Source organism: Balearica regulorum, chromosome 10 (genome assembly GCF_011004875.1).
Source record: "Balearica regulorum gibbericeps isolate bBalReg1 chromosome 10, bBalReg1.pri, whole genome shotgun sequence".
NCBI classification, from domain to species: Eukaryota; Metazoa; Chordata; class Aves; order Gruiformes; family Gruidae; genus Balearica; species Balearica regulorum.
Window position 1 is genome coordinate 15793355 of NC_046193.1, and position 24946 is coordinate 15818300.

Genomic DNA, 24946 nt, shown 5'->3' on the forward strand with positions numbered 1-24946 from the left:
ATATCAAAACAGAGCTATGGATCTTCTCTAATTTAGTCCTTCAGATTAGGATCTTTTCTTTGTTCATGATGCCTCCTCATTGCTATTCATAGGCTTTCACAGTTCAGCCCCTGCTAGGACATCAGACTGAAGTAATGGGAAACAACAGCAGCACTGCAGAAGGCCAAATCAAGAGACCGAGTTCCTGCTCAGTCACTGTAGCAAAAATCCTTGCTCAGAACCTTATATTGCCAGCAAGACGCTGGAGCGGTTTGATTTTGCACTTAAATGGAAATTCTTTGAAGTTTAGAAGAAACTAATCTGTAACTTGTTTCAGAAAGGCAATGAAAATGGGTCGTTAAACCTGGGTGTATCAAATTCCAATTAGCATTAGCATGGACAATATAATTAAAAGGTAAATTAGCCATAATAGCATAGACTAGAACACTTTTTACAGTAACTAACGGTCAATTGAAACCATGTACTTTGGTTTCTTGGGTTGTCAATGATAAGTGGAAAGGACAGAATAAGAGCCTGTATCCATTCATCTTTGGACAGTAATGTGTTCTGCAAAGTTAAACATGAAGAGCAGCAGTGTGCTAGCCAGCCACCATTAAAATCAGTGGAAGAGACTAAGCGGGATTAAGAAAAGCCAAAGAAAAGAGACTACAGCTGAAAAGTTTGTGAATTAATTGCAGATGTGGTGATATGGATACTATCTGTCCTAGTCCAAGGGGCCAGTAGCGGTTCTATGTTAATTGGAGAGGAATTTGTTTAGGTTGCAATGAGCAGCCTGGGATCAGACCTGACCTGGTGGCCTGCCTGCAAATTTGAGGTATAATAATAATAATATAACCATGGTGATGTTTTAAATGCGAATGAAAAACTTGGTAGCCAGTAAGATTTAGAAATCCCAGGGTGCTCATTACATAAGCAATAGAAAATGCTGGGAAAATAAATATGTAATATACATAGATGTGGTTAAAAGGCATCATTAGGTTGGTGACTTTTTGGAACTTTCTCTAGGGTGATATTGATTAACCCCAGGCTGTCCTATTCTGCCAAGGGTTAAATAATACTCTGAACAGAGGCATAGATAACAGGCTGCAACTAGTCTTATCTTCTTGCAGCATTTTGTGCATTGATGAAAGACAACCACTTTGACTTTAATAACAAAGGAATGTTAACTTATGCCTTACTGTCTGGTGGGGTGAGCCTGTGGGTTAGTAATTTGCAGTCAGAGTTTGGAGAGATCAACCTAGGAGGGTACAAGAGCGTGGATAACCACCCTCTGCTCCCAGCCTGATCTGTGTATCAGTGGTCAGCATGGAGCTGGAGGATGTCCTCAGGCCCCTGCTCGTTGGACAGCTTCAGCATCCCAAAGCATTGGTTGTGTTCTGGACTCGGGGGGGGGGAATGTGAGGTCAAAACAGCCTTTTATTGTTCTACATTGATTTTTAAAAAAGCAGAAAGAGTTGAGGTGCATTGGCAACAGGGAGCTTTTCTTGAACAGTCTCCTTTTGCTATGCTTTGCAGCGTGCAGACATAGGAATCCACCGTTACAGCAGCTCTCCAGAGTATTAAAAATCATTTAGAATGTTTTGTGTTAAGAAAAGCCATTTTCAGATGATCGGCTCTCACAGCGTCAGACCTTCTTTTCCACTGCTGTGTTTTTCACCGTCTTAGCTTAATCTTCCTCTTCTATTAACTTTATATTGGCCAGCTGGGAACATGTACAGTTGAGAAAACAGTCAGCATCAACATAAAAAGGTTAATTAAAATGATTAACCTCACCAACAATTCCCTTATGGAAAAATCCTATAGAATTTAATAGAAAGTGATACATTTACTATGTAGTATTTAAACTGTCAGAGAAAATTCCTTAGCAGGGAGGTAATTCCCTATTAAATTCTATAACTTTTTAGAGTATTCTCCACAGAACCTTATTGGATTCATCTGTATTAAATTCTACAGCATTTGGCATAAATGTTTCAATGCTAATAACTTCTAAAAAGAATTCTGTAGTGATGCAGGGATGTAGAGTTTGACATGAGGTTTTTCAGAAGCGAGGGGTTATATTTTAGGACCTACAATGGTACAGCAGTGATGTTATATGATTTCTAAATGCCAAAAAAGGTAAAGGGAAATTACATTAAATCAACCTAACACATAAGTAATGCTGCTTGTCCAGTTATGACTTAGGCTGAACTGATCCTGCCCATTGTGTAATCAGAAGTCCCTTGCTTACTGGAGCTGACAGGCAGAATTAGGGGAAGCGCACACTTTAATGCATTTTTTTTATTTCTGTGATAGAAGTTGAACTATGAAAATTCTATTAGGGCCAGCTGAGAGTTTTGCTTGATTCCTCTTTGTCTTTGCTCAGCTCATCTCCGTGAGCGTAGTATGTTTCTCCCTATGGAGAAGGGGGGAGAGAGAGAAGCAATTGTTATTTGGGAGTGTTGTGTGGATATAAAAGCTATAAAATGTTCGAGGTTTTAGTATACTTTGCACTTTTAAAATGTAAATGCTGGGGAAGATATCAAAATTGCTATGCAAGTCCTTTGTGAAATGTCTGCATAATGCTGAACTCTGTTACATCTGCTGTTTGTATAGCATTTCTCTTGATAATTTTTCTCTGTCACTTAGCTCGTGATCTTTGTAGCAGCTGTGAGCTCCTAATGACTTTCCCTCTTAGGCAGGTTCTATACTGTTATTTTTAAAGCCTGAAGTACGAAGCAATTTGGCACTTCCCCATATATCCTTGGGGGAAATTGGTTCTGTTTGGTGCAATTTCTGGGACTCACAAAACATTTGAATAAATATAGTTTCTTCCACAACTTTGTAAACTCCAAACATTGATGTATTTTTCAAAAATGTGTTTTTAAACTAGGAGATTTTTATGCTAGTGGTAAAAAGGGGCTTAGCTTTTTTCAGGAAGATCATGGTTAAATAGATTTAAAAAAATATATCTTGGAGGTGATATCACACATGAGTTTTAGTGATTCAGTTTGCAAGACAGTCTCGGAAGTGTGTAACTCTCTAGAACAGTCTGGCCAAGGGGAATAGCTGCTTTTCTAGATCCTCCATTGCCCTATTTCAGTAGCCCTATATTCTGTTGTTGGAGAGTGGAAGTAAGGGGTAGACTAAGAACTAGAAAAATCAATGGGAATTAGGTATCTAACCTACAGCCTCAACTAGACAGAAATCTGCATCTCTAGTTTCACGAACACCTTGGCAAGCCTGGCCTCTTTCTGCTTTGTAAATGTATATATCCGTGGATGCAACCTTTTATCTTTTTCACTATATCGTGAAATGTTAATCAGTGTCCAAGCAGTGGTATTTAAAGCACTCGCTGTTCTATTTTATTTATATTTTATAAAAGGCATCTCTCTGCAGAGAACTAACAAAAGGTCAGTGCCAAGCTTAAATGTCAGAAACCCTGTTTCGAGAGGTTATAAGCAGATAAGTTGTCCAGCGGTCAAAAGTCTTCTGTTGAAGTGGGTTTTGTACGTAGTTTCTTACATTGCACTGGCCACTCTTGCCTTTGAGGGACTCTGTCTTCCCTCCCCAAGGGGGGACAGCAGGGAGATGCAGTTCAGAGGATGGATGGACTGCTGCTGGTCAGAGGGGACAGTGGGCACTCAGGGTGCCCAAAGTGCATCTGTCACCAAGGCTGTGGAGGGGAGCACATCCACACGCCAGGGAGCAGCTAACACGGCTTGGATTAAGCAGACCGTGCCATACAGGACAATACTGAAGGACTTTGTGTTCAATCCAGCAGTTAAGATATCGATATTTTAAACGTGGTTTCTGTGAGCTGTTGCAAAAGCACATAAAGCTTACATTTTTTGTACTGACGCATTTTCCTTTCGAATAATTTTTATGCCTAGGAAGTGCAGCGCTGTACGGCCGACATGAACATCACTGCTGAGCATTCCAACCACCCCGACAACAAGCACAAGAACAGATACATCAACATCCTAGCCTGTAAGTAAGCACAATGAATCAACCCGAAAAGGCATCCTCCTCTCACAGCATGTCTGTGTGTGACTGGAAAAGGTGGCTTCAAGTTACGTTATTGCTCAGTAATTAATTAACACGTGAAAGTGTGGCTGGGAGATCATTTCCCTACTAAAGGCAGTGGACGTTGCGACTTCTCTGGGGCCAGGATTTCGCTCCACCTTTTGCTTTAAAATATTTTGCAGTTTGATGTTCTGAGTGTAGTTTTAGAAGTATCAGTTTGATATGAAATTTTGTGGAGGAATAACTGGGATAAATTGATGATCAGAGCTCTTCCCACTAATGTCTGAAAACTGGCCTAAGGGAAGTGCATGGTGGAGCAAAGAGTTTTATTGATGATCCCTGGGATTCCTTTATGATCCCAAAGGTGCTAAATCTTACAGAGTGTATCTGCTGTATTTCAAACTGCTTCAGCTGTGTGTACGACTTGGACAAACAGTGATCTTTGTAGCACAGTGCAGGCTTTGCCTGTATTCCTCTGTGAACTGCAAATCTGGACTCTGCTCTAGAATGCAAATTATTGCAGGTCTGGGATGGAAATGCGTAACTTTTTCCATATCATTCACTGATGTGGAACGAATGGCAGATGCAGCAGTCACTGTGGTTTAGGTACAAAGATGGAGAATCGCTGATAAAAAGTTCACCATGTTGATAAACATTGCAATAAATCTTGACTGGTTTTGATGGCATAGGAAGGAAATGCATGTCTCTAACAGACTCGCAGCAGGAATCAAGGCTGAGGACTGACTCCCAGACCTGTAAAAGACTGGCTGTGTGGCCTTGGGCAAGGGGATTTATTGTGGTTGTCCCAACTCTGATTTTAGACATAGATGTCTGGTCCCTCTAGGCACAGAGAGAGAACTGCCACTGGAGGAGAATTGGAGCAGGCACTCCAGTCCTCCAAATTGCCCCTGGAGGAACCTGTCTCTCTCCACTGGTGTTCAAGGAAGGCAACTGAAACCATACACGATTCTTCATACTTAAAGTTAGCCCACGTGTCTCATCTCTGCATGTGTTGGAAGCATCTCCAGCCCAATGCTGCTGCTTAGGAGCAGAAGGACTGCAATTTTTTTCTGATTTAAGCCGCAAGCCAAGCATTTGGGTGAAAAAAAAAAAGAGGAGCTAAAGAGCATGACCTAAAGTCTATCCTCTTGGTGTAATGAGGGTGGTGAAGGAGTGAAGACATTCACTCAGCTCCCAGAGCCAGTGGAGCTGTCTGAGCTCAGCACCAAGTAGCGAATAACGAGCTCAGACACTGAGCCAAGCAGAAGCAGCTTTACTGCCTGCGAGAGCTGAGCCGGTGTCTCCGCATGGTGTCACACAGCCCCGCGGGGTGCCCTGGCTCTTTGAATCACACTGCACTGTGTGATGTGGGTGATCCTAGAGATCCTGCTCCTGAGGCTCCGGTGTCCTTTAAAGAGAAGCTGTCCCAGCACGAACCACATACGTTAAGGGATGTGAAGACTGAGGACCTGCTACCATGACTAAGAACAGATACTCCTATCTCCCTCCTGACTCCAATCCAAGGCCAATTTCTTCCGTGTATTAGTAAGGGCTACTCCAATACGTAGGAAATGGGATGTGTACCTGCAGTTCTGCACTGTGTTTCCTTCATGCTTCTCTGCTCTGTTTTTTGTCCTGCAGATGATCACAGCAGAGTGAAGCTAAGGCCTTTACCAGGAAAAGATTCTAAGCACAGTGACTACATTAATGCTAATTATGTTGATGTAAGTTGTTTAAATTGTTTTTTCTTCTCTAACTCTGAATCTTTCCACAAGGAGGAAGTATTGCCACTTGTGAAGTGGTCATGTTTTCCAACTTCACCTGATAATTTTGCTACAAATTCCTTGCTATTCTGAATGAGAAAGGCACCTTTCTTTGTTACCTTTAAAATATTAATATGTCTGCCATGATACTGCTTTCATCTCATTATGGTTTTCTTTGAAGGGTTACAACAAAGCAAAAGCCTACATTGCTACCCAGGGACCTTTAAAGTCTACCTTTGAAGATTTCTGGAGGATGATTTGGGAACAAAATACTGGAATCATTGTCATGATCACGAACCTTGTTGAAAAAGGAAGAGTAAGAGATTTTCTAGTTTCTTAGCGGTTGCTCCTTACCGCCTCCCTGCATCACATGGGCAGAATTTGTTTTTAAATTATTTGGGATGATATATATTGATGTATAATATATAACTAACATAACATAGCTAGCCATGATTTTACTTTTTTAAAATGCTCTAAACACAAATGTAAAGCACCAGCTCAAACCCTCAGCCAACTCATCCAACTATATCTTTGTTCAGAGGAAATGCGATCAGTACTGGCCATCCGAGAACAGCGAGGAGTATGGCAACATAATCGTCACGCTGAAGAGCACAAACGTTCACGCCTGCTACACCGTGCGCCGCTTCACAGTCAGGAACACAAAGATGAAAAAGGTGAGTAAAGCCCTCGCTGTTCTCATCCGGATGCCTTCTGGCTTGTGTAGGATGCAAGGCACACAGGAGCAAAACTCAGCATTCGCATAGGCAACTTGAAGTAGGAGGTGGATTAGACGTAAGTAAGCAAAGTCAGTATTACAAGGAACCTGGTGAAAGGTTTAGTCTGTATTTCTTTTTCTTAAGTTCACTGCTGCTTTGGTGTCACAGTTACTGCTGTTATTACCTGTTCCCACATGTATTTTTCCTTGAACTCTGTCTCCACCTAGCAGAAGACAGAGCTGCAGAAGATTTCTTCTGTTACAGTCCAGCACTTTTTCAGCTGAGCAAGCCAGTAGGATTGAGTATCTTTCCATGCTTCTCTTCCCTCATCTTTTCTTTTTGCGCACACTTTGCACGCAGGGTCAGAAAGGAAACCCCAAGGGGCGGCAGAACGAGAGAACAGTTATTCAGTATCACTACACTCAGTGGCCTGACATGGGTGTGCCGGAGTACGCTCTGCCTGTGCTAACCTTCGTTAGGAGATCCTCCGCAGCCAGAACCCCGGACATGGGACCAGTGGTGGTGCACTGCAGGTATGATGGGTGTGATTAACTGCTTCACAGCAAGCATACCTAGGGCACAGCCTGTGCTTTTACACACCAGCCAAGACACACGCTGTAACTTGGTGACACAGAAGGAGTGTGCCAGCCTCATGGAGTGAAGGTAGACGTGAGCTTGCTTTGCCTGCATCTTAAGGCAGCTCCAATGCAAAAGCTTCTCAGTTGCGTTAGCAAAACGCTGTGCCACGATGCTGAGCCGCTGAGCATTGCGCTGACGTGGTGGTGCAGTACCTTGTTCAAAGTTTGTTTGTAGCCTGCCCATTCAGTGAGTGGGCAGGGCAGGATCACCTCCGCTGGCCACCAACCATGGGAATGCACGGACACCTGGGCGTTCATTGCCACTGAACCACACTCATGTTCACCAGCACTTGCAGGCAACAGAGGATTGCCCTTAAACGAGTTAAGGGATGTGGTCTTCATCACTGTGTGTGAGGGGCTGTACAGAATCATAGTGAAGAGGAGAAGATGAGAAATTGGGAAGCAGAAATTGGGAAGCAGAAATTGGGAAGCTCTGAACAGTTCCCCTCCCCTCCCTCTGTGCTGGGCCCAGGAACACCCTCCTCCCCTTCAAGGAGTCCTACCTCCACAGGATTTGTCCCATTTTATGCCTTGCATAGTGCTGGTACCACTTGCATTTCCAGAGCAGGATTACAGCTCCGCTGTGAAGCTTAAGCCTTACCTCAAGACTGAAGCCAACCAGGGCAGCCCCACAGCCTGGAGCAACCTCGGTGGTCCAGGATAGCAGCAGTTTGGCATAGGGTGGATCTCTGTATGGCTTCTTCTAGCCAACACCAGTAACAGCAGCAGTGGAGACAGGACAGCCAAGTGTCAGATCGTGAAATATATACCTGGTAAAGTTCCCAGAAGACCAAAATAAAAATATTTTGTTTAGAAGCTTTTGTGGTTGGGGATGGCAGGGAAATTAAAGTCTGTGAACAGGAATATTTGCTTAGTTCTGTTCTGCTGTTGTAAACATTTCCTTTCATCCGACTGTATTATATGTGTTTCTCTTATGTCTTCTGTAGTGCTGGTGTTGGCAGAACTGGTACCTACATTGTGATAGACAGTATGCTGCAACAGATAAAAGACAAAAGCACAGTTAATGTCCTGGGTTTCCTGAAACATATCAGGACACAGCGCAACTACCTCGTCCAGACAGAGGTAAAGATTGCAGCCGGGTTGAATTTAAAGCCGCGCTCATTTTTATGTTGTAATCAAAAAGAAAATGGATGTTTCAGTTACATCCCCATAAAAATTGAACATATCACTGAGCCTTTTTTGAACTGGAATGTCTTTCTTTTTCTAGACCAGAAACTTCAGATTTCGCTTTTGACTTATTCGGAGTTGTACGTGCTATGCTTGTAAATGTTTATTCTGGATTTGGCAGTATTTGCATGGGTGGCTTGTTTTGCACACCCTTTCCTTTAGTGTGCTCTACCCCTCAGTTAAAGCCAGCTGTTTAGTTTATTCCAAGTGCCTACGTGACATGCTGTTGTTTTTCTAGGAGCAGTACATTTTTATTCATGATGCCTTGTTGGAAGCCATCCTTGGGAAGGAGACTGAAGTATCTGCAAACCAGCTGCATAGTTATGTTAACAGCATCCTTATACCTGGCATAGGAGGGAAGACACGACTAGAAAAACAGTTCAAGGTAAGGCTTATCACTGCCATCCAGAAGGATTTAATTTCCCTACTCTCTTTTGTATGTCCTGTTGTCACTGTCGGTTGTCATAGATAAGGAACCAAACCAGAACACTTGATTAGCACAGCACAGCATCTTGAGAAGTTCAGTCCTCAACAGTCCCAGCTACACTGCTGGAAATCAGCGCTGACACTCTTGCAGTCAGAGGTGAGAAGAGGGACATGGACACTGGTTTGGAGCGTGCTGCTGGTCTCCCAGTTCCCATGGGGCCTGGATGTTCCTGCGTCTGTGGTTAGCTTGGCTGCAAGTCTTCCTCCAAACTGGGGTTCTCATGCATACATATGGAGAAGGACATGAAATGAGGTTCTTAGCACCACCTACTACTTCAGCACTGTAGATAAAGAATTAAAAATGTTTTAAGACCAGGAAACACAATTTGCCTTTCTCGTTGCTAACAACTATGCTTGCTGCTCTTCCATGCTGTGGCATAGCTGCTTTCATCCTGGCCAAAGTAAATTTTTTGCCCAGATCTATTTGAAACCCAAGATTTTCTGATTAGATTTTATTGGAATGCATTTAAAAATATTTTGTGAGACTGTGTATCATAAGAAGATTATATGTGACATCTGTTTTCGCAGCTAAACTCACTGAGTTAATAACTACCTAAGGAACTGAAACTGTTAAATTATACCAGGTGCCAAGCTATTCAAAAAATGAACAGGCTCTTTTCTGAATTCACTTGTAGAAATCTCAGTACTTCTCCATCAGTCAAGACATTCCAGATGCTTAATTACTAAATTAAAGAAACAAGCACAAGCGTGCGCACGCACACACAAAATGCAGCAGGAGAAAAAGATTTCTTATTAAAAAAAAGTGTTGCACTTTTACAAACAATACTAAATTATATGTTTAAAGATGTTTTCTGATGACTCATGGCAAAATTTCAAAAACGTAAGTGCCGTTTTCAGAAATTACTTTCTCTGCCAACGTTGCACAGGTATTTGGAAACCCCATAACTTCTAACGGGGCTTTTGCCAGTACATAGATGAGTTGAGTGCTATGTTGTTTAGAGTGCATTTAGAAACTGGGATGTGACCAGCAGCAATTATTAAATCTTTCTCTCATTGCTGCTGCTACCACAGAGCCAGCAGCAAATAACTTGTGCTCATGCCCTGGTTCAGTAGTTTAGATTCAACCATCTTAGAGTAAAATTGCGCTGAGTAATGAGTTGCTAGTGCAGGGGATGAAAAAGCCACCTTAACTCTCTTTGCTCTGGTAGAGTTTCCCCATACGCTGGGGGAATATTCAAATACAAATCTGCATCCCTGACTTCGTGCCTCATAAGCAGTCCAGAATGAACTTGGCAGACCAGAGAATGTAACCCATGGCTTCAGATCTCAGATGCTGGCATGGTGGGTTCCCCAAAGACCTGGCAGAAAAAGGCATTCTGCAGGAATGATCTGGCTATTACTTTAGAAGAAACCATAAAAGTTTTGTTGTTGTTTTATTTTGCTAGCTTTTCTTCCCTGAGACCTGCTTCTGACTGAACATATCTGCAAGTCTTTGAAATATATTCTCAAAGATAACTAAATGTAGTGTTCTGTGAAAACACATTTTGATGGAACTTCATTTTCAGGATGTTTCTAAGCTGAGCGCTGCAGAGATCTTTTTATCCATTAAACATGTTGTATGAAAAGGATGATTTCTATTGGCATCTTGAGTACTTTAAACAAGTTTAACAATGCAGTTTATTCTTCTACTGATGCATCTTCGCAGTAGTTGGCAAAGAAACCTTCTCTCTTCATTTAGAGCACTATGAGGACTGACTTACTACTTTATTCTCTTTCAGCTGGTTACACAGTGTAATGCAAAATACGTGGAATGCTTCAGTGCTCAGAAAGACTGCAACAAAGAGAAGAACAGGAACTCATCAGTCGTGCCGTGTAAGATCACATCTTCGGTTTGATTACTGCCTAGCATAACTTTTTGTACTGAATTCTCCCTGTGTTATGCATGAAAAGGCGTAGCCACTAGGAAGGAGAGATGTAATCTTTTGTTCAGACCAAGCTGTCTTGTCTTTCAGAATTACCCTGACGAAACTGAACAAAAGAAAATAGTTACAGTGTCAGCCAGATATACTGTCCAAGTGAAATGTTAATTTGAAGTGCTTAAGAATTTGAATAATTAGGTAGGGGGATAAATCTATGGAATACTGAGAGAATTACTGTGATATCGCACCCAGCTCAGGGGAGATCTCCCAGTGTGATTGGCACAAGTTGTTTGTAATTCAGCTGCTACACTCAATTTCTGCATGTGAGCCTTCCCCACGCTTGAGGGTATTTGGTGCCCGGGCCAGTTTCACGGTCGCTGATAGGGAATCTGTGCGTGGTTGCCAAGCGGTATGAATTTGCACCAGACCACGCGCGGGCACGACGTCATTCCCATCAGGTTACCCAGCGTACAGGACATACAGGACAGATGATAGCCGAGCTAGCACAAGGTAATAATGGCACAGATACGGTCCATCATGAAGTTTTTTAACAAAAAAGGAAAGTCGTCAGGATGTATCTTAAAAACAAACGTGAACGGGACAGAAATAGCCTGTATGACTTTGCACTTTGTGTCGTGTAGCTGCAGTGATTTCGGTTTGGTGCTTGGAGCCCGTCGGTTGGTTTGAGGATGTCGTTGAACCCAGCCTGCAAACACGGAGGAGTGTAGATCTGCTGAAGACAACACACACACTCACACTCACTCTTCTGGGTGGTTACCTGTTAGGGAAGGGTTTTGTCTCTGGAGGTTATCTCACCCTCCAACTGGGAGGAGTGAGCGATGGTAGTGCTACGGGGTGGTAGGGAAAACAAAATAAATCAGCTGGGTTTGTGTGCTGCTGGAGACAAATGGAACACTACAGTCAAGAATTACCTGAAATCCCCTGTTATCACTGCATATACTGTTATTTGGTAATTCAGCCTGCTGTGAAAATCTTTACTATAGTAAAATTTGATTCCTGAAATTACTTTGTCCTTGTGGGAATATTGTGCAACATTCTCTTTTATATCCTGTGTTAGCAGGCAATGCTTTAACGCAGTTAAAGTGCTGGCCTGCTCCTGTGGGAGATGGGAGCTGCACAGTGTTTGGTTTGTTAACGTCTGAGAAATTCTTACTTTCTGCATTGTGCCATGACCAGACTTTGATCTTTTTTTTTTATCTTATAGCTGAGCGCGCTAGAGTGGGCTTGGCACCACTGCCTGGAATGAAAGGAACAGATTACATTAATGCCTCTTATATCATGGTAAGGAAGCCAACACCTAATTACAAAGTAAAATCAATTCTAAGGTGCTAAATACCAGATGCCTATAATTGTCTTAATTCTGTATGTAATGGCTGTGTATTAACAGATGAGATTTTAACACCTTCCCCATAATGTCAAGCTATTAACTGTGTTTTATTAAAGATTGTTGCCTAAAAAATTAAATACAAGATGCGGTTAGATGGAATGTGTATTTCCATGAGATGCAGTCAAATAAATACTGGGATTTAGAGTAAATGAAAACAACAGGGACTCTGCAGAATGGAAATGGAGTTATAAAATTATAGTCTGTGTGAAAATATTGTGGAATAAAATGAAGTAGGGTCATTATGTGTCCCCAAAGATGAAATTAATGCTTTAAAAGCATTGAAGGCAGTAAGTAACCAAGTGGTTTGTTTTGCTGCAAAAGGGCTACTACAGGAGTAACGAGTTCATCATAACCCAACATCCACTGCCACACACGACTAAAGATTTCTGGCGAATGATCTGGGATCACAACGCACAGATCATCGTCATGCTGCCGGACAACCAGAGCCTGGTGAGTTCAACGCGTCCCTCCCCGCGCGGTCCCGCAGTCACTTAGCCCAGCAGGTCGCTTAGTTACATGCTGTGGCTGTTTGCTGGGTGAAAGCATGCCAATCTGTGAGCCACCTTCTCAAACTTTGCCGCAAGGTTGTTACAAAAAGACAAATTCTGAGATGGGGGGGGGTGTTTTTTGCCCTCCCCTTCTGCCCTCACCCTGGGAAAAGACATTCTGAACTGGATGGACCCCTGTGCTCACAGGCAGCACGCCGGTGATGATGACCTCCACGAAGTTCCTGAGGACCGCCTGGCTGGCAGGATGCAGGGCACTGAGGTTCCTGGGTGGCCGGGGCCACGGGTGAGGACTTTGAGAGGAGCAGAAGTACGAAGCAGGGACAGCAGGATAGTTGCTTCTTTGCCCAGGGGCTTAAGGCTCAGGCCATGCAGGACTACGGCTGTGCAAGGTTACAAATGCTATTTTTGATAAAAGTAAAAAAGCAAACGTATGTTAATTTAAGTGGAAATAATGAGACAGACTGAGAGAGAATAAGGAGACAGAGGTGAAGTGCTAATCACTACTTCCAGATTTACTGGCACGTCTCAAGAGGGCGCATTGAAAAGGATTAAGAACTAAACGGTTCGTTTTTTCATGCACGCATCACTGAGGTGAATAGACGATTGTAGCTGAGAGTGGGAGAGAAACCACCTTCATTACAGCAGGAAAATAGCAGTCGTGAGGGGCTACTAAAGAGGCAGCAGTCGATACGTTTCCTGTGAGCGGCGCGATGAAAGGGATTGCAGGCACTGCAAGGCAAAGAGCGTTCAGAGAAATCCGATCGAATCAGAAAGCACTAATGAAATGAAAGTGTGTCAGGTGGAAGTGAAGAGGCTGATCTTGTCTTTATAAGTACATGAAATAGCTCTGCAGAACAATAGTGATTAAAGGGCAAAGGAGGAACGCCAGACTCAGCCACATCCTTTACAAGGATGCCTGGTCCCTGCTTTATCTTCCCCATTCCCAGAGTGGAGGTTGGCCAGCAGACCAGTAGCATCCCTGCACTGGCTCAGTGTTTGGGTGGGTTGTTGGCTGGCGAGGAGGGGTGGCGCGGGACTGAGTCTGTGTCAAGGTGCCGAATGTGTAATGCCAGAGGACGAGATGACAGTGCACACCGCTGCCGCACGAGGACCTGCCGCTTGGCAGGGTCACTGCCCTGGCGTTCAGCAATACTACACGGCTTGCTGGCGTCTCTGCACGCTGAGGGCAGACTTTTCAAAGCACTCAGAGGACTTAAGACCCTAAGTCCCATTTTCACAATAAACATTTAGGGCCCAAATCTCACCAGTATCTTGCACATCACATGCACAAGGGCTCCGGACTCACAGAAGTAAATCTGTGTTTCGAGACATGCTCATGGCCACAGCAGGATGAGTGCTTTCATAGCTCTTGTTTCTCACAAGTAAAGCACGGGTTGTTCAGAGATGCAGGCGTGCAGTGCCATGCATGCTGCTGGGGTGGCTTCTGTGCTTACACTCCAGGGACAGTAGACCCCCAAAGCCAGGAGGAGAAACAAACTTTGCATGTGTGTGGTTATTTTTCTCTGCAGCGAATTAGGAATGTGCAGTTATTTTTTAAAGAATAGCTTTGACAGTATGTCACCTATACCCTGTCAGTGAGGCTACTGCAGCTCTGAGCTGCTTCTAGCATTCATAGTCTCAGTTGGATTTTATAGAGTCCTTTCAGTAGAGGAGTTTTGCTGGAGAAAGCGCATTAAGTTAAGCCAGTGTTTTTTTCCAGGGTAAGAGTATTGGGGTTTCTTTCCTCCTTCCCCCTTACTCCTTCCCTCGCTCCTAAAAATTCAAACGCTATGTAAGTATCCATCAGTCTTCTACCAAGACCTGATCCACAGACCTTGAGTTTTGGATTAGACCACAGTGAACACAAATTAAAAATAATAAGCAATTAGTTTTTAAAGGTCAATGAGTTTTTTCTAAATACATATCTGACTTTCATGCAAAACTGTGTAGGCAGGAGGTAATAAAGCCTAGGATACAATACAAAGGTTAAGTATGAGTGAGCTAAGATAACCATTTCCCTATGAAACCAATTAAAAAGCAGACATTACCTGTTTGGACACACAAAGGAAGGGTCTGGCAGGCTTACTGCCTACCATAACAGTGAATTTGTTTTAGACAGAAATGGTTTTTAAAGGTCAGCACCTGATCATCTCTATCTATCAAACCAATTTTTTGATCCACTGGATTTTTCAGTCACACACAAGGTATCTGAAAGGTTGCAATAGCGTGTTGTTTCATTCCTCCAGGCAGAGGATGAGTTTGTGTACTGGCCAAGTCGCGAGGAATCCATGAACTGTGAGGCTTTTACTGTGACCCTTATCAGCAAAGACAGACTGTGCCTCTCTAATGAAGAGCAAATTATCATCCATGACTTCATCCTTGAAGCTACCCAGGTAAAATAAACCTCCAAATGTGGGTCTTGGCTTTTCCCCAAAATGTTATTGATGTCATTTAAATATGGAAGAAGAAGAGTTCAGAAACGGTTTTGAAAAGGATTGACTTGTAAATGCATGTGCATGCATGTTGCTCGCAGGGGAAAGGTATTCTCGTTGGCTCCTTCTCCCTCGCACATCATCTACTTCCAGGTAGATTCCTCTAGCTACTGAGGCCGTATTATTAATTGGATGTCTTATTTGAAAGGAAAGACTTTGAAATCACACAAGTAGACTGAATTATTCTTTGTAAAGTACACCAAGGTTCGTTGTCCTATTTCTGCTTATAAAATTCAGCTTTTATAGTTTAATTGTTTTGGGGGTTCTTAATTAAGGGGTTTTACTTAAGCACATTTCTTTTAAGCTGTAAACCTGCCTCTAGTTTGCTATCTGGATTGCAGCTGGATTTTGCTGCAAGACGTTAGTTTGCAGCCCTTTTAAGAATCCCTTGGTTGCTCTTCTCTTGCTTGACTTTTGAGCTATAAAGTCTCTGAGAGAAGGTTTATATGGATATAAGCCCTGAATTCAAATACAAAATCTTTTATCAATTAAATATTTTGTTAAAGTTGCGTTATTTTAGGGCATTCACTGTTACAGAGATGCTAGAGCTGTGTGTCTGTTGTCATCTTTCTATATGACCTGTTTGGAAGAAGGTCTCTCTTCAGTTTGTAGTGAGGCTCTTCCCTCTTTCTACCTGGAGTGGATAAATGTGAAACTAAAGCAGCTAATGCCCAGGCTGGTTTTTCATTGCAGGATGACTACGTTCTGGAAGTCCGCCACTTTCAGTGTCCTAAATGGCCAAACCCAGATGCTCCCATAAGCAGTACCTTTGAACTTATCAATGTAATCAAGGAAGAGGCCTTAACAAGGGATGGCCCCACCATAGTTCATGATGAGTATGTCATCTCTTTTCTCCCATTTATGTGCAGGTTGTACAAGGAGTTACTCAGCTACAGGACACTTGTTAGGACTGATGTCCATTCTTGCATGCAGCAGATGGGGTTTAGTGGTCTAAGGAACAGGATCAGAATATTTAAACTTCCAGGGATGAGTTTTCAGTTGGCATCTGAGGCCAAATACATTTTGCTTAGTGTAGTTTTTATGTTGGTAATAATTTTAGGTGGACTCAGAAAGTGAGGCTGTGTATGCTTTGGAAGAATTTTGGGTTCTTCTGCAGCTGGAAGTATCCCAAACAAATCCTACAACCTGTTTCAGAATCGAGCAGAGCCCTGGTTTAGATAATGCTCTAAGCAGCCCAGTATGGGCTTATGGAAACCAGTTTCAAAACAGCCCTGAGCTCCTGTCTAACAGCTCAGGTTTAATGTGCCGTGTAAGACAGAACAAGCTCAGCTCAGCTGTGTCTCAGGATGAGCATCAGAAGTATCTTGTGACAAAGGGCCTGGGTTTTCTGAGAGCAGATTTATTTTTCCTCCTTCTGCTTCCCCAAAAACACTCCAAGGGGCCCATATGGTGCCAAGTGGGAGGGGGGGAGCCCACTACCACAGGGCCAGCATGCCCCAACACTTGTCTCTTTTGTAGTGCAGTGGTGAGCATTGTCTTGCCAGCTCTGGTTGAATGCCCAGTTATAAAAGATGCTAAATATTGCAGCGCATGTTATTACTTTGCACACGTAGCTGCAAAATGCCATTATAGTGAAGCTGGAGCCTGGGTCTAATGGGGTTTCTTTGGAGGGAGTGTTTCCTGGTGGGCAGAGCACTTCCTGGAGTCATTCTGCCACTCAGATCCCAAGGAAGCCCAATTTCTGACACTCCTTGAGTCGCCCTTAGAGCGAACACCGAGCCAGCGTAAACAACTGCTGTACCTGCAACCCTTCTGCGCTCGAGTCCATTAGACCTTTTGTCATTGCTACAAAACAGAATTAGTGGCAAAGTCTTGGAAATCTTCACCTTTCGTGCAAAAACATTACCATACTCCGGTATTTCAGTGGTCAGATCAGCCTGTGCGCTGATGTGCGGTCGCATGCTGGTATCTGCCGTTGCTGAAAGAGCTTTCACTTCACATCGGTGTGTTGCTGCTGCAACAGGTTTTTCCCAACTGACTCCTGCAAACGGTGCCTTGGGCTGCAGCAAGTAGTTTTTCTCCCACCGTCTCCTGCCTTGCTAATGCACACTGTAAGCTCTGTTGCCTTTTGCCAGCACTGATTAATTCCAGGCTAGTTTTAATATTCATGCTCTGGGTAGTCTGAAGTGAGGTTTTGCTACTCTTGCAGTATTTAAGATTATGTTTTACAAAATTAGAACCATTATTGATTTGGGCATTTCATGCTAGACAAAAAAAAAAAAAAATCAAAATCACATTCCTAACAGTGCTGAGTCATTCTTTCTGTAAATTGCTTTTTTGGTTTATTTGTCATATTCAATGATTTTATTTTTATGCCTAATACATAATGTGGATTCTGCTTTTCATTGGGGCCTAAGCAAATGTAGCTGAAAATGAAAATTTCCCTTTACTACATGCAACAACTATATCACATAATCCACTAATAATTACAACTGCAGATTAATTCCAAATATATGAATTTGCAGATACTAAATGCGTGTGGTATTTAGGAAGTACATGGTGGGGTGAACTTGATAAGAACATTTCAAAGAAGTCCAGAAATTCCAACTCGAGACAGTTGACAAGATTGTTAAATATAACTGCCCATATGTAGGCAACTAGATAAAGATCTGCTGCATAATTGTCCGAGAGAAAAGCCTTCAGGTTGTTGGGAGCTGGCGGTTATCGGCCCAAGTGAAAATGAGGTCATTAGACCCTCAGAGGCATTTAGTTGCATCCTGTCAGGCACAAGCATTGGCCACTTTGTCCACTATCCCCAGAGATGATCAGTCACAGCCATCTATGTAGTGCTGCAGAAGCTCTGCTTCTCCTTCTGCACACTTTTCATCAAATATAGCAGATCTATTGTGATCTGATTTCTGTTTCCCATTTCTAGGCACATTGAGTTTGCAAAAATCATACAAAATTAAGTCAGCATATGTCTTGATTTCCACAGGAATGTTGTAAAAAATCCTCGTGGTAATCTTATGATACCAGATGGCATTGCAGTACTTGCCGGTTATTGAAGTTTTCGTGTGCAGCTCTCCAAATGGTTTACAGAGCATGTCAGTGCCAAGGTCCCCTTTTATAGGTGGGGACAGTTAGACGCAGACTCTCAAAGTCACAGAGCAAAGCCAGAGCAAAGCTAGGACAGAATTTCAGTCTGCTGAGTACTGGGAGAGCAGAGGACAGTGGAGGCTCCTCAGAAGCAGTCACGAGCTTAGGATCCTTTATCCCACACCCCACAACTGCACACACGATTCAAGCATACCCACAGATTTAGCAGCAGTAAGGTTTCTACCTGACCAGTATCTCAAGGACACATTGATTCCTGCTCCTGACGAATAACCGTTGCTTGGGTTCTTATTAAATGACAGCACAGCTCAACTCCTCAGAATCCGTAATGTCTCTTGGGTGCCCAGCTCGGGGATGTTGCATTTCACCTATGAATCAGACCTAAGGAAGACTTTGAGATGTGCCCCATTTACTTGCGAGCACCTCATATCCGTGTTGGTTTTATATAATTGTCAGATGTGGAGGAAGAGGCGAAGTCTCATTTCTTTCTAATCGTTTATGTTTTGCTTGAGCTCCCACTAATGAATTTAAAATACGCTCAGTTATAATGCAGATGCTTTCAGTACATGTAGCATGTGAGAACTGATTTCAGTGTTATAGTCTGCAGGCTGGGTATTTTTAAATGGCTAACGTTCCTCTGCTGATACAGTTCTTTGTACTGAATACTGCAGATATCCTGAGACGACTGGTGTACCATCAAATTTCTTCTATAAATTAAAATGACTAAAAATTAGCCAGTATAAACCAAGCATTTAATAGATACAAAGATGAACTACAGTAATCAAATAAGACGATATCAATGTTTTCATGGCTCTGTGTCGCTGCCCAGGTATCTTTCTCAGTAACTTATCATTTTCGTGTGGTTTTTCAGGTATGGAGCTGTGTCAGCGGGAACGCTGTGTGCCCTTACCACTCTGTCCCAGCAGCTGGAGAATGAAAACGCTGTCGATGTTTTCCAGGTGGCAAAGATGATAAATCTTATGCGGCCTGGAGTATTTACAGACATTGTAAGTCTTTAAATGGAATATAAATGGATAATTTACAAGGTTTTCATCTGAGACCAAAAGCATGAACTAATACACGCATTCTGTATGTTATCAAGCCCTACCGCGTCTGCTGCCAAGCAGAATTTGCATTTGGGCTTTTTTTTTTGTAAAGTTGTCATTTTTTATAAACCTCAAACCCACACGGTAAGTCCTTGTTTTGCGGTGAGGCTTATTTCTCATACCGTCAGGGGGGCACCGTACAGGCAGCCCTAGCAGAGAGGGACCTTTCAGCTCGTCGGCATCCCCCTCCCAGCCCTGTAAGTTAAGCTCTGCTGTTTAAACCTGGCACGCTGGGATCAGCAGGGCAGGTAGAGCTGCGGGGAGATAAAGCTTCAACCGAGGGGCTCTGCGCTCAGCGTGCGGCGAGAGCAGCACCCTTGTCTCGCGGTGCGTGGCTCTGCCGGTACAAGGGAACACCCTGGGGCCGAGCCGTGGGCTCAGCTATTGTCCTGCCCTCCTGTAGTGTTTAATAATACATCAGGAATAATATAATCTACCCAAAATGGGAATTTTGGGTTGCCAAGGTTAAACTAGACTAACAGAGATAATTGCTCTCTCAGTGTTTTTCTTTGCTGTATGAATACCCGTGGTCTTCCCTGGAAATGCCAAATTTAAGCACCACTCACTTATGTACACCAAAAGGATTGAAATAACTTGTCCTTTCTTTTCCAGGAACAGTACCAGTTTCTTTATAAGGCAATGCTAAGCTTGGTCAGCACTAAGGAAAATGGAAACGGTCCCATGACACTGGACAAAAACGGTGCTGTGATGGCCAGTGACGAATCTGATCCGGCAGAAAGCATGGAGTCTCTTGTCTAATTGGAAACCTGAAAAGGCACTTAATTTGTAGAACTTCTGAAGACTGAGTGAACTTTTTTGAGGCCTTTTTTGCCAGACTCTAGGTTATACAATAACCCAATTACTTTTTTACACTGATAAAAGTTTTGATATTTATTTTTTGCCATTTTATGTCTTAATGGTATCCTACTGAGCATTTGCACCTCTGTTTATTTCACACAGTGAAACGCAATTTTATCTAGTTTGCACTATATGATCAGTGTTACTGCCTATAATATTCTAATACAAGACAAGCCCTGATGTGACATTCCATGACAACAAACATATGCTTTTTCTGTTTTGTTTAAATGCAGTGAAGTTTTGCTAACTACAGTGACCCTCAAATCTTAAATCTTGAATGCTAGGCCAGATGGATTCTTTCTACGACAGATACTGTACCCCTTCATACCATATTTATTATTTTAATGATCACGTCACAGTTTTGGTAACGGTATTCTGCATTCCAGCGGAGTGGGTGAGCAGTGTTCATCCTTTCTTGACAAAACGTGGCAGGTGATTATTAGCTACAGTGAAGGTGTAATAGCCTTGTGGAGCTGAAACAATTATTTCTGTATTGTTTCAAATTGCTGTTTTGTACACTTGCAGGCCTAAGACTTGCTTTACATGGAACATATAAATTACATACAATATAAGTATAAATTAGATGCAATTCATATGTGGGACGCAGTGATAGGTTTTGAATTTACAATTTCAAAGTTTCCCCATGTATTCAGAAAAATGTCGATTTTAGTTTTTAACCAGCCCTATGATGGGAAAGTACTTGGGTTTTATTCTCATCAGAGCCAATACAGTGAGAAATCTTCTACAACCCAAAATCAGACCTGTTTTCAGATATTTTGAAGGTAGCAATATTTTACATTACTAAGCTATTCAATATTTTAAACACATTAATTTCCTTACTATTTCTTGAATATGACCTCACACCTAATGGTATGTTACATGATGACAGGCGTTTCTTAATTTCATAACTGTTAGATGCCATTTTTACAGGTGTGTAATTTTCATACTTTAGTGCTAAAACATAAAGTACTGATCCATATTTACTGGTGAAGCAAACTAATAAAAAAACTACCTATAAAGTTACATTCTCCCTCTTTTTTTTGCCAGACTAATTCTTTAGCACAAACCTAGCTTATTGTGTTTTCCCTCCCACACCAATAAAATGGTTTCCCCCAGATTATATAAATAATTGAATTATTGTTTGGAGCATTTAAGTGTACATCCGCACTGGCTCCCTTTTCCTTTGTATTTGGTCACAACTCAACAAGGTCCATCCCTATTGAACAAAAGAAGTAAGCACATACTTAATTCTCATGAAGATTAAAGCTAACGGTGTCCTTCATAGCTCGGCTGAGTAGGGAGGGGTTATTGAATCTGCCTTGAAAAGGAAATATGTCATTTTAACCATCCTGACGTTTGGTATACAGTTAAAGGCACTATCTCTTATATACAGCATTAGTTTCTTTACTTTTAAATTTCATCTGCACAAAACATGCATTGTAATTTTTCAGGACTTGTCAAAATGTTACAGCATATTTTTCCATTTAAATGTAAATCTATTAATTTCTGCCAGTCCAGTCTTGCTGAAATACACACCTGGCAAGGCAAACCCCACTTCTTTTGTTGGAGGGGAGGGCAGGGAGGAAGCTTAGCGACGAGGAAGGTTCTGTGCATTTTCACACGCAAGGGGATGGAAAGCGAACTGCTTAAAATGAGATTGAGAGTAGGTATTTTGGTTCAGAACCTCACGAGGTAACAAGCTGGTACGGCCTCACTGGGCAGAGGAGCTGTGCAAGCTGGTATGTGCTAACATCTGGCCTTTTATTTCTAATAAGGGGAAGATTTCCTAGTGTGGATACACTTGATTAATTCAACACCAAAGTATTTAAGAATTCATCAGCAACCTTTTACATAGTTACCTTTTACTTCTCAGTTTGCTGAATCCCTCCATACAAGCGATCCAAATACCTGCTAATGCTGAACAGTGGAATATATCCATGGATTCAGTAAGGAAATCCTGTGTCCAGCAACAGCTAGTCCCAATAAAAAATGCACAAAATGTTTCAGAAGAATGCTTTGTAGTTTGCATCCCCTTTGCACTGGGGCAACCCAGCCCCGAGGAGGGAGTCAGCTAATGTCTGGTAGGAGTTAGGACTGGCTGTCCAGTCGCTACGGCCCAGTAACGAGAATTGTTGAAGTAATTTTTCCAGTACTGCTGCCTGCAAGGGCTGGAAGGTTTTGCTGAGCTGTCTGCTGGCCAGAGTGTATCAGCGTTAGAGGCTGCGAGCCCCCAGAAGTGATCCTGGCCCCAGGCATTCCGGCTGGTGGCACAAAGGGATGCTGATGAGTTGATCAGTTCAGTCTGAAGTATTTAAGTTCCTGGGGAGGTGTAGGGAGAAGTTAAGAATTCAAACCCTGACAAGAGCTAAGTGACATAAAGATTACTGCAGGCATCAAGAGGGCTGGATTTGTTCAGTCCTTTCAACTGATTACTTTTCATTTCACTGGCATGATGGAAGATAACTGTGGTTCGTGACACACTGACTGAATATCCTTGGTTTAATCCCTTACTTTCTCACAAGTTTTAAAAATCAATGAAAGAAGGCTGTGGGGGTTGAAGTTTGGTAGGTGCTTTGGAAATCCATGCATTTGCATTGGCATTTTCCCACACCTGAAATACTTGCTTGGGATTTAATCCATGGGGAAATGATTTACGCTGATGTTCTAGGAGTCCTCCATGGATTTTTTCTTAAGGGGGCTCAAGCTGCGTGTTCAGTGCTGTGCTGACAGTCAGATAGCCAAGAGATGGTAGCGGTGCATTAGGCTTGAAGTGCGTGAAGCTAGGAATTGCTTGTGAAGGTCAGGATTAAGAGCGTGGAAGAGCCAAATCTATCCTACTGTAAGCAGCTGCAGTTCTGCTCTCTTACATGGATTCTTACATACACCCTTTCCCTGGGACTGAGCGAGGCTGGCAGGAGGAGCGAGGTGTGCTCAGAGATGTGCGCTCGTAAGGCTCCGCTGAGATGCTCTCCTGAGTCTCTGGCCAAAGTCCCACCCTGTGCATCGCAACCTTGCTTTTGCCACGCCAACCCCCACCCCCCCCCGCTGTAACCACTTCTTGGCATTCGGTCGGGGTGTCTTTCAAGCATCAGAAGTTCCCAGCCAATGTGCAGGCCTGCAAATTAAGAGAACCTGAGTATATCCCATCGCTATAAAATGTGGTCCTCAGCACCAGCCCTGAGAAATAAGGAAATAAAGGACCGAAGAACACGTGCATGTGTGTGTCTACATTTAGAAAATATTATTTCTCCATGTCTTGCATGTGTACTGTGCCCACAGACCATGTGAAAGACATAAAAGACTTCTGTGCGTTGAGCCCATAAAAGCAGCCAAGCTTTCCAAGAGGGAATGAATCCTTGGAAAGCTGCTGGGTCATCTCAACATCTAAAATGGGTGACAGGCTCAGCCGAATGCCCCATCCTACAAACTCTCCTGTACGTGAACTTGGCATCGGTAGGCAGGTCTGGGAGAGCCCGTAGCGCTGCTCAGGCGTGCAGGCTAAGCACCGGTTCTTCTGCAGGACCAAGGTCTCAAGAACATTCATTTTAAACAGCGTTTGTCCTTAGTATTTCACAGTGTCTGTTTCCAAATATTAATTTAGGAACAGGAAAAAGAAAAACCCGAAACCCTTAAACTACTTCTTGTGTGTGACTGTTTCTGTACTGTGGGTCTGTTCGAGGTTAGTGGAGTCATTTACAGGATCTGCAAAATTTCAGTTGTTTTCCCAGTTTCTGACTGCTTGAATTGCTTGAACCCAGAGAGATACATTGGAACATTAGGAGAAGAATCTTTATGACACAGCACAACTGCCTTCTTCTTAATCTTTTTTAAGCTGATATATTTTATTTAAAAGCTAAAAAATACAGATATCAATTCTACCAAAGATACATACTACTAATTCTCAGCAAAACAAAACCAACTTAATTTAAAAAAAAATTAAAATGTAGTTGTCTTAAAGATTTAGCAGTCTTTCTCAAATTCATGTCTTTTGACATTAGATCTTGTGTTCTGAAGTTTATGTTCAAATGGTGCCAGTGAATTTTTATGAAGGGAAAAATGCCTATTTGTTAATACACTGCATTGCTTTTCTTCTTTTTCTTTTTTTTCTTTTCTTTTTTTTCTTTTCTTTTTTTTTTTTTTCCCAGATATAATTCAACTCTTGTTACCCCTTTGCTCTTCTTCTCTTTGTTGCCATTCTAACAATGTGAACTACATTGGCTTTACTTATCAAAGGAGAAGGAATGCAAAAATAGAGAGAGAAGGAACTGTAATGAAGAGATTTGGCCTCTACTTTGTCTTAGCTGTTAAACTGTTTTTAGTGTTTTTGTTAACTATTTGCAAAGGGAAGCATTTTCTACAGAGGATAATTAATTTCAAGAAAAATGTCTTGAGTTTTAAGAATAAACGTGTCTCCAAAAGAGGAGATAGTCAATTTTATACAATGTCACAACTCTCCAACATTTGGGGTAGTGACTCTTTTTGTTTTGTTAGAACATTTGAAACTAGCAAGCAGCCATTGTTTCTAAAGACCGAAGCATTCACGTGTACTCCTGTTTTCTTTTCCTTCATTTTTAAAATAGCAAAGTCATTAAAACTGTAAATATTTTGTTGCTTGGATAAGCATCTTCTGGGAACTTTGTATCTATGGTATATAATCATAGAATTTTATATTTTCATATAAAGCTAATTTTTTTCTAGTTTCACCTCCTTCCTAGTTCTGTGGTGGCTATGTGAATACATACCTTCTGTGTATCGAGGTAGTGAGACACCATCATCACACTACAAAAAAAGATTTCCACACATGTCATTTCTTTGGGGCAGTGAT

The 24946-nt window shown here is 42.3% G+C and overlaps 1 protein-coding gene across 1 annotated transcript in view; it reads left to right on the forward strand.

Moving 5' to 3' along the window:
• Positions 1 to 21144, forward strand: part of PTPRG (protein tyrosine phosphatase receptor type G) — a 408244-nt gene extending 387100 nt beyond the window's left edge. Inside the window, exons 16-29 of the mRNA XM_075762295.1 lie at positions 3870 to 3966; positions 5644 to 5726; positions 5947 to 6081; positions 6305 to 6439; positions 6842 to 7014; positions 8067 to 8202; positions 8546 to 8692; positions 10533 to 10626; positions 11899 to 11975; positions 12403 to 12531; positions 14837 to 14983; positions 15776 to 15918; positions 19029 to 19164; positions 19876 to 21144. Of these exons, the coding sequence (XP_075618410.1) occupies positions 3870 to 3966; positions 5644 to 5726; positions 5947 to 6081; positions 6305 to 6439; positions 6842 to 7014; positions 8067 to 8202; positions 8546 to 8692; positions 10533 to 10626; positions 11899 to 11975; positions 12403 to 12531; positions 14837 to 14983; positions 15776 to 15918; positions 19029 to 19164; positions 19876 to 20022 (1779 nt within the window). The 3' untranslated portion in view covers positions 20023 to 21144. The remainder of the gene's footprint in view (positions 1 to 3869; positions 3967 to 5643; positions 5727 to 5946; positions 6082 to 6304; positions 6440 to 6841; positions 7015 to 8066; positions 8203 to 8545; positions 8693 to 10532; positions 10627 to 11898; positions 11976 to 12402; positions 12532 to 14836; positions 14984 to 15775; positions 15919 to 19028; positions 19165 to 19875) is intronic.
• The last annotated feature ends 3802 nt before the right edge of the window (positions 21145 to 24946 follow it).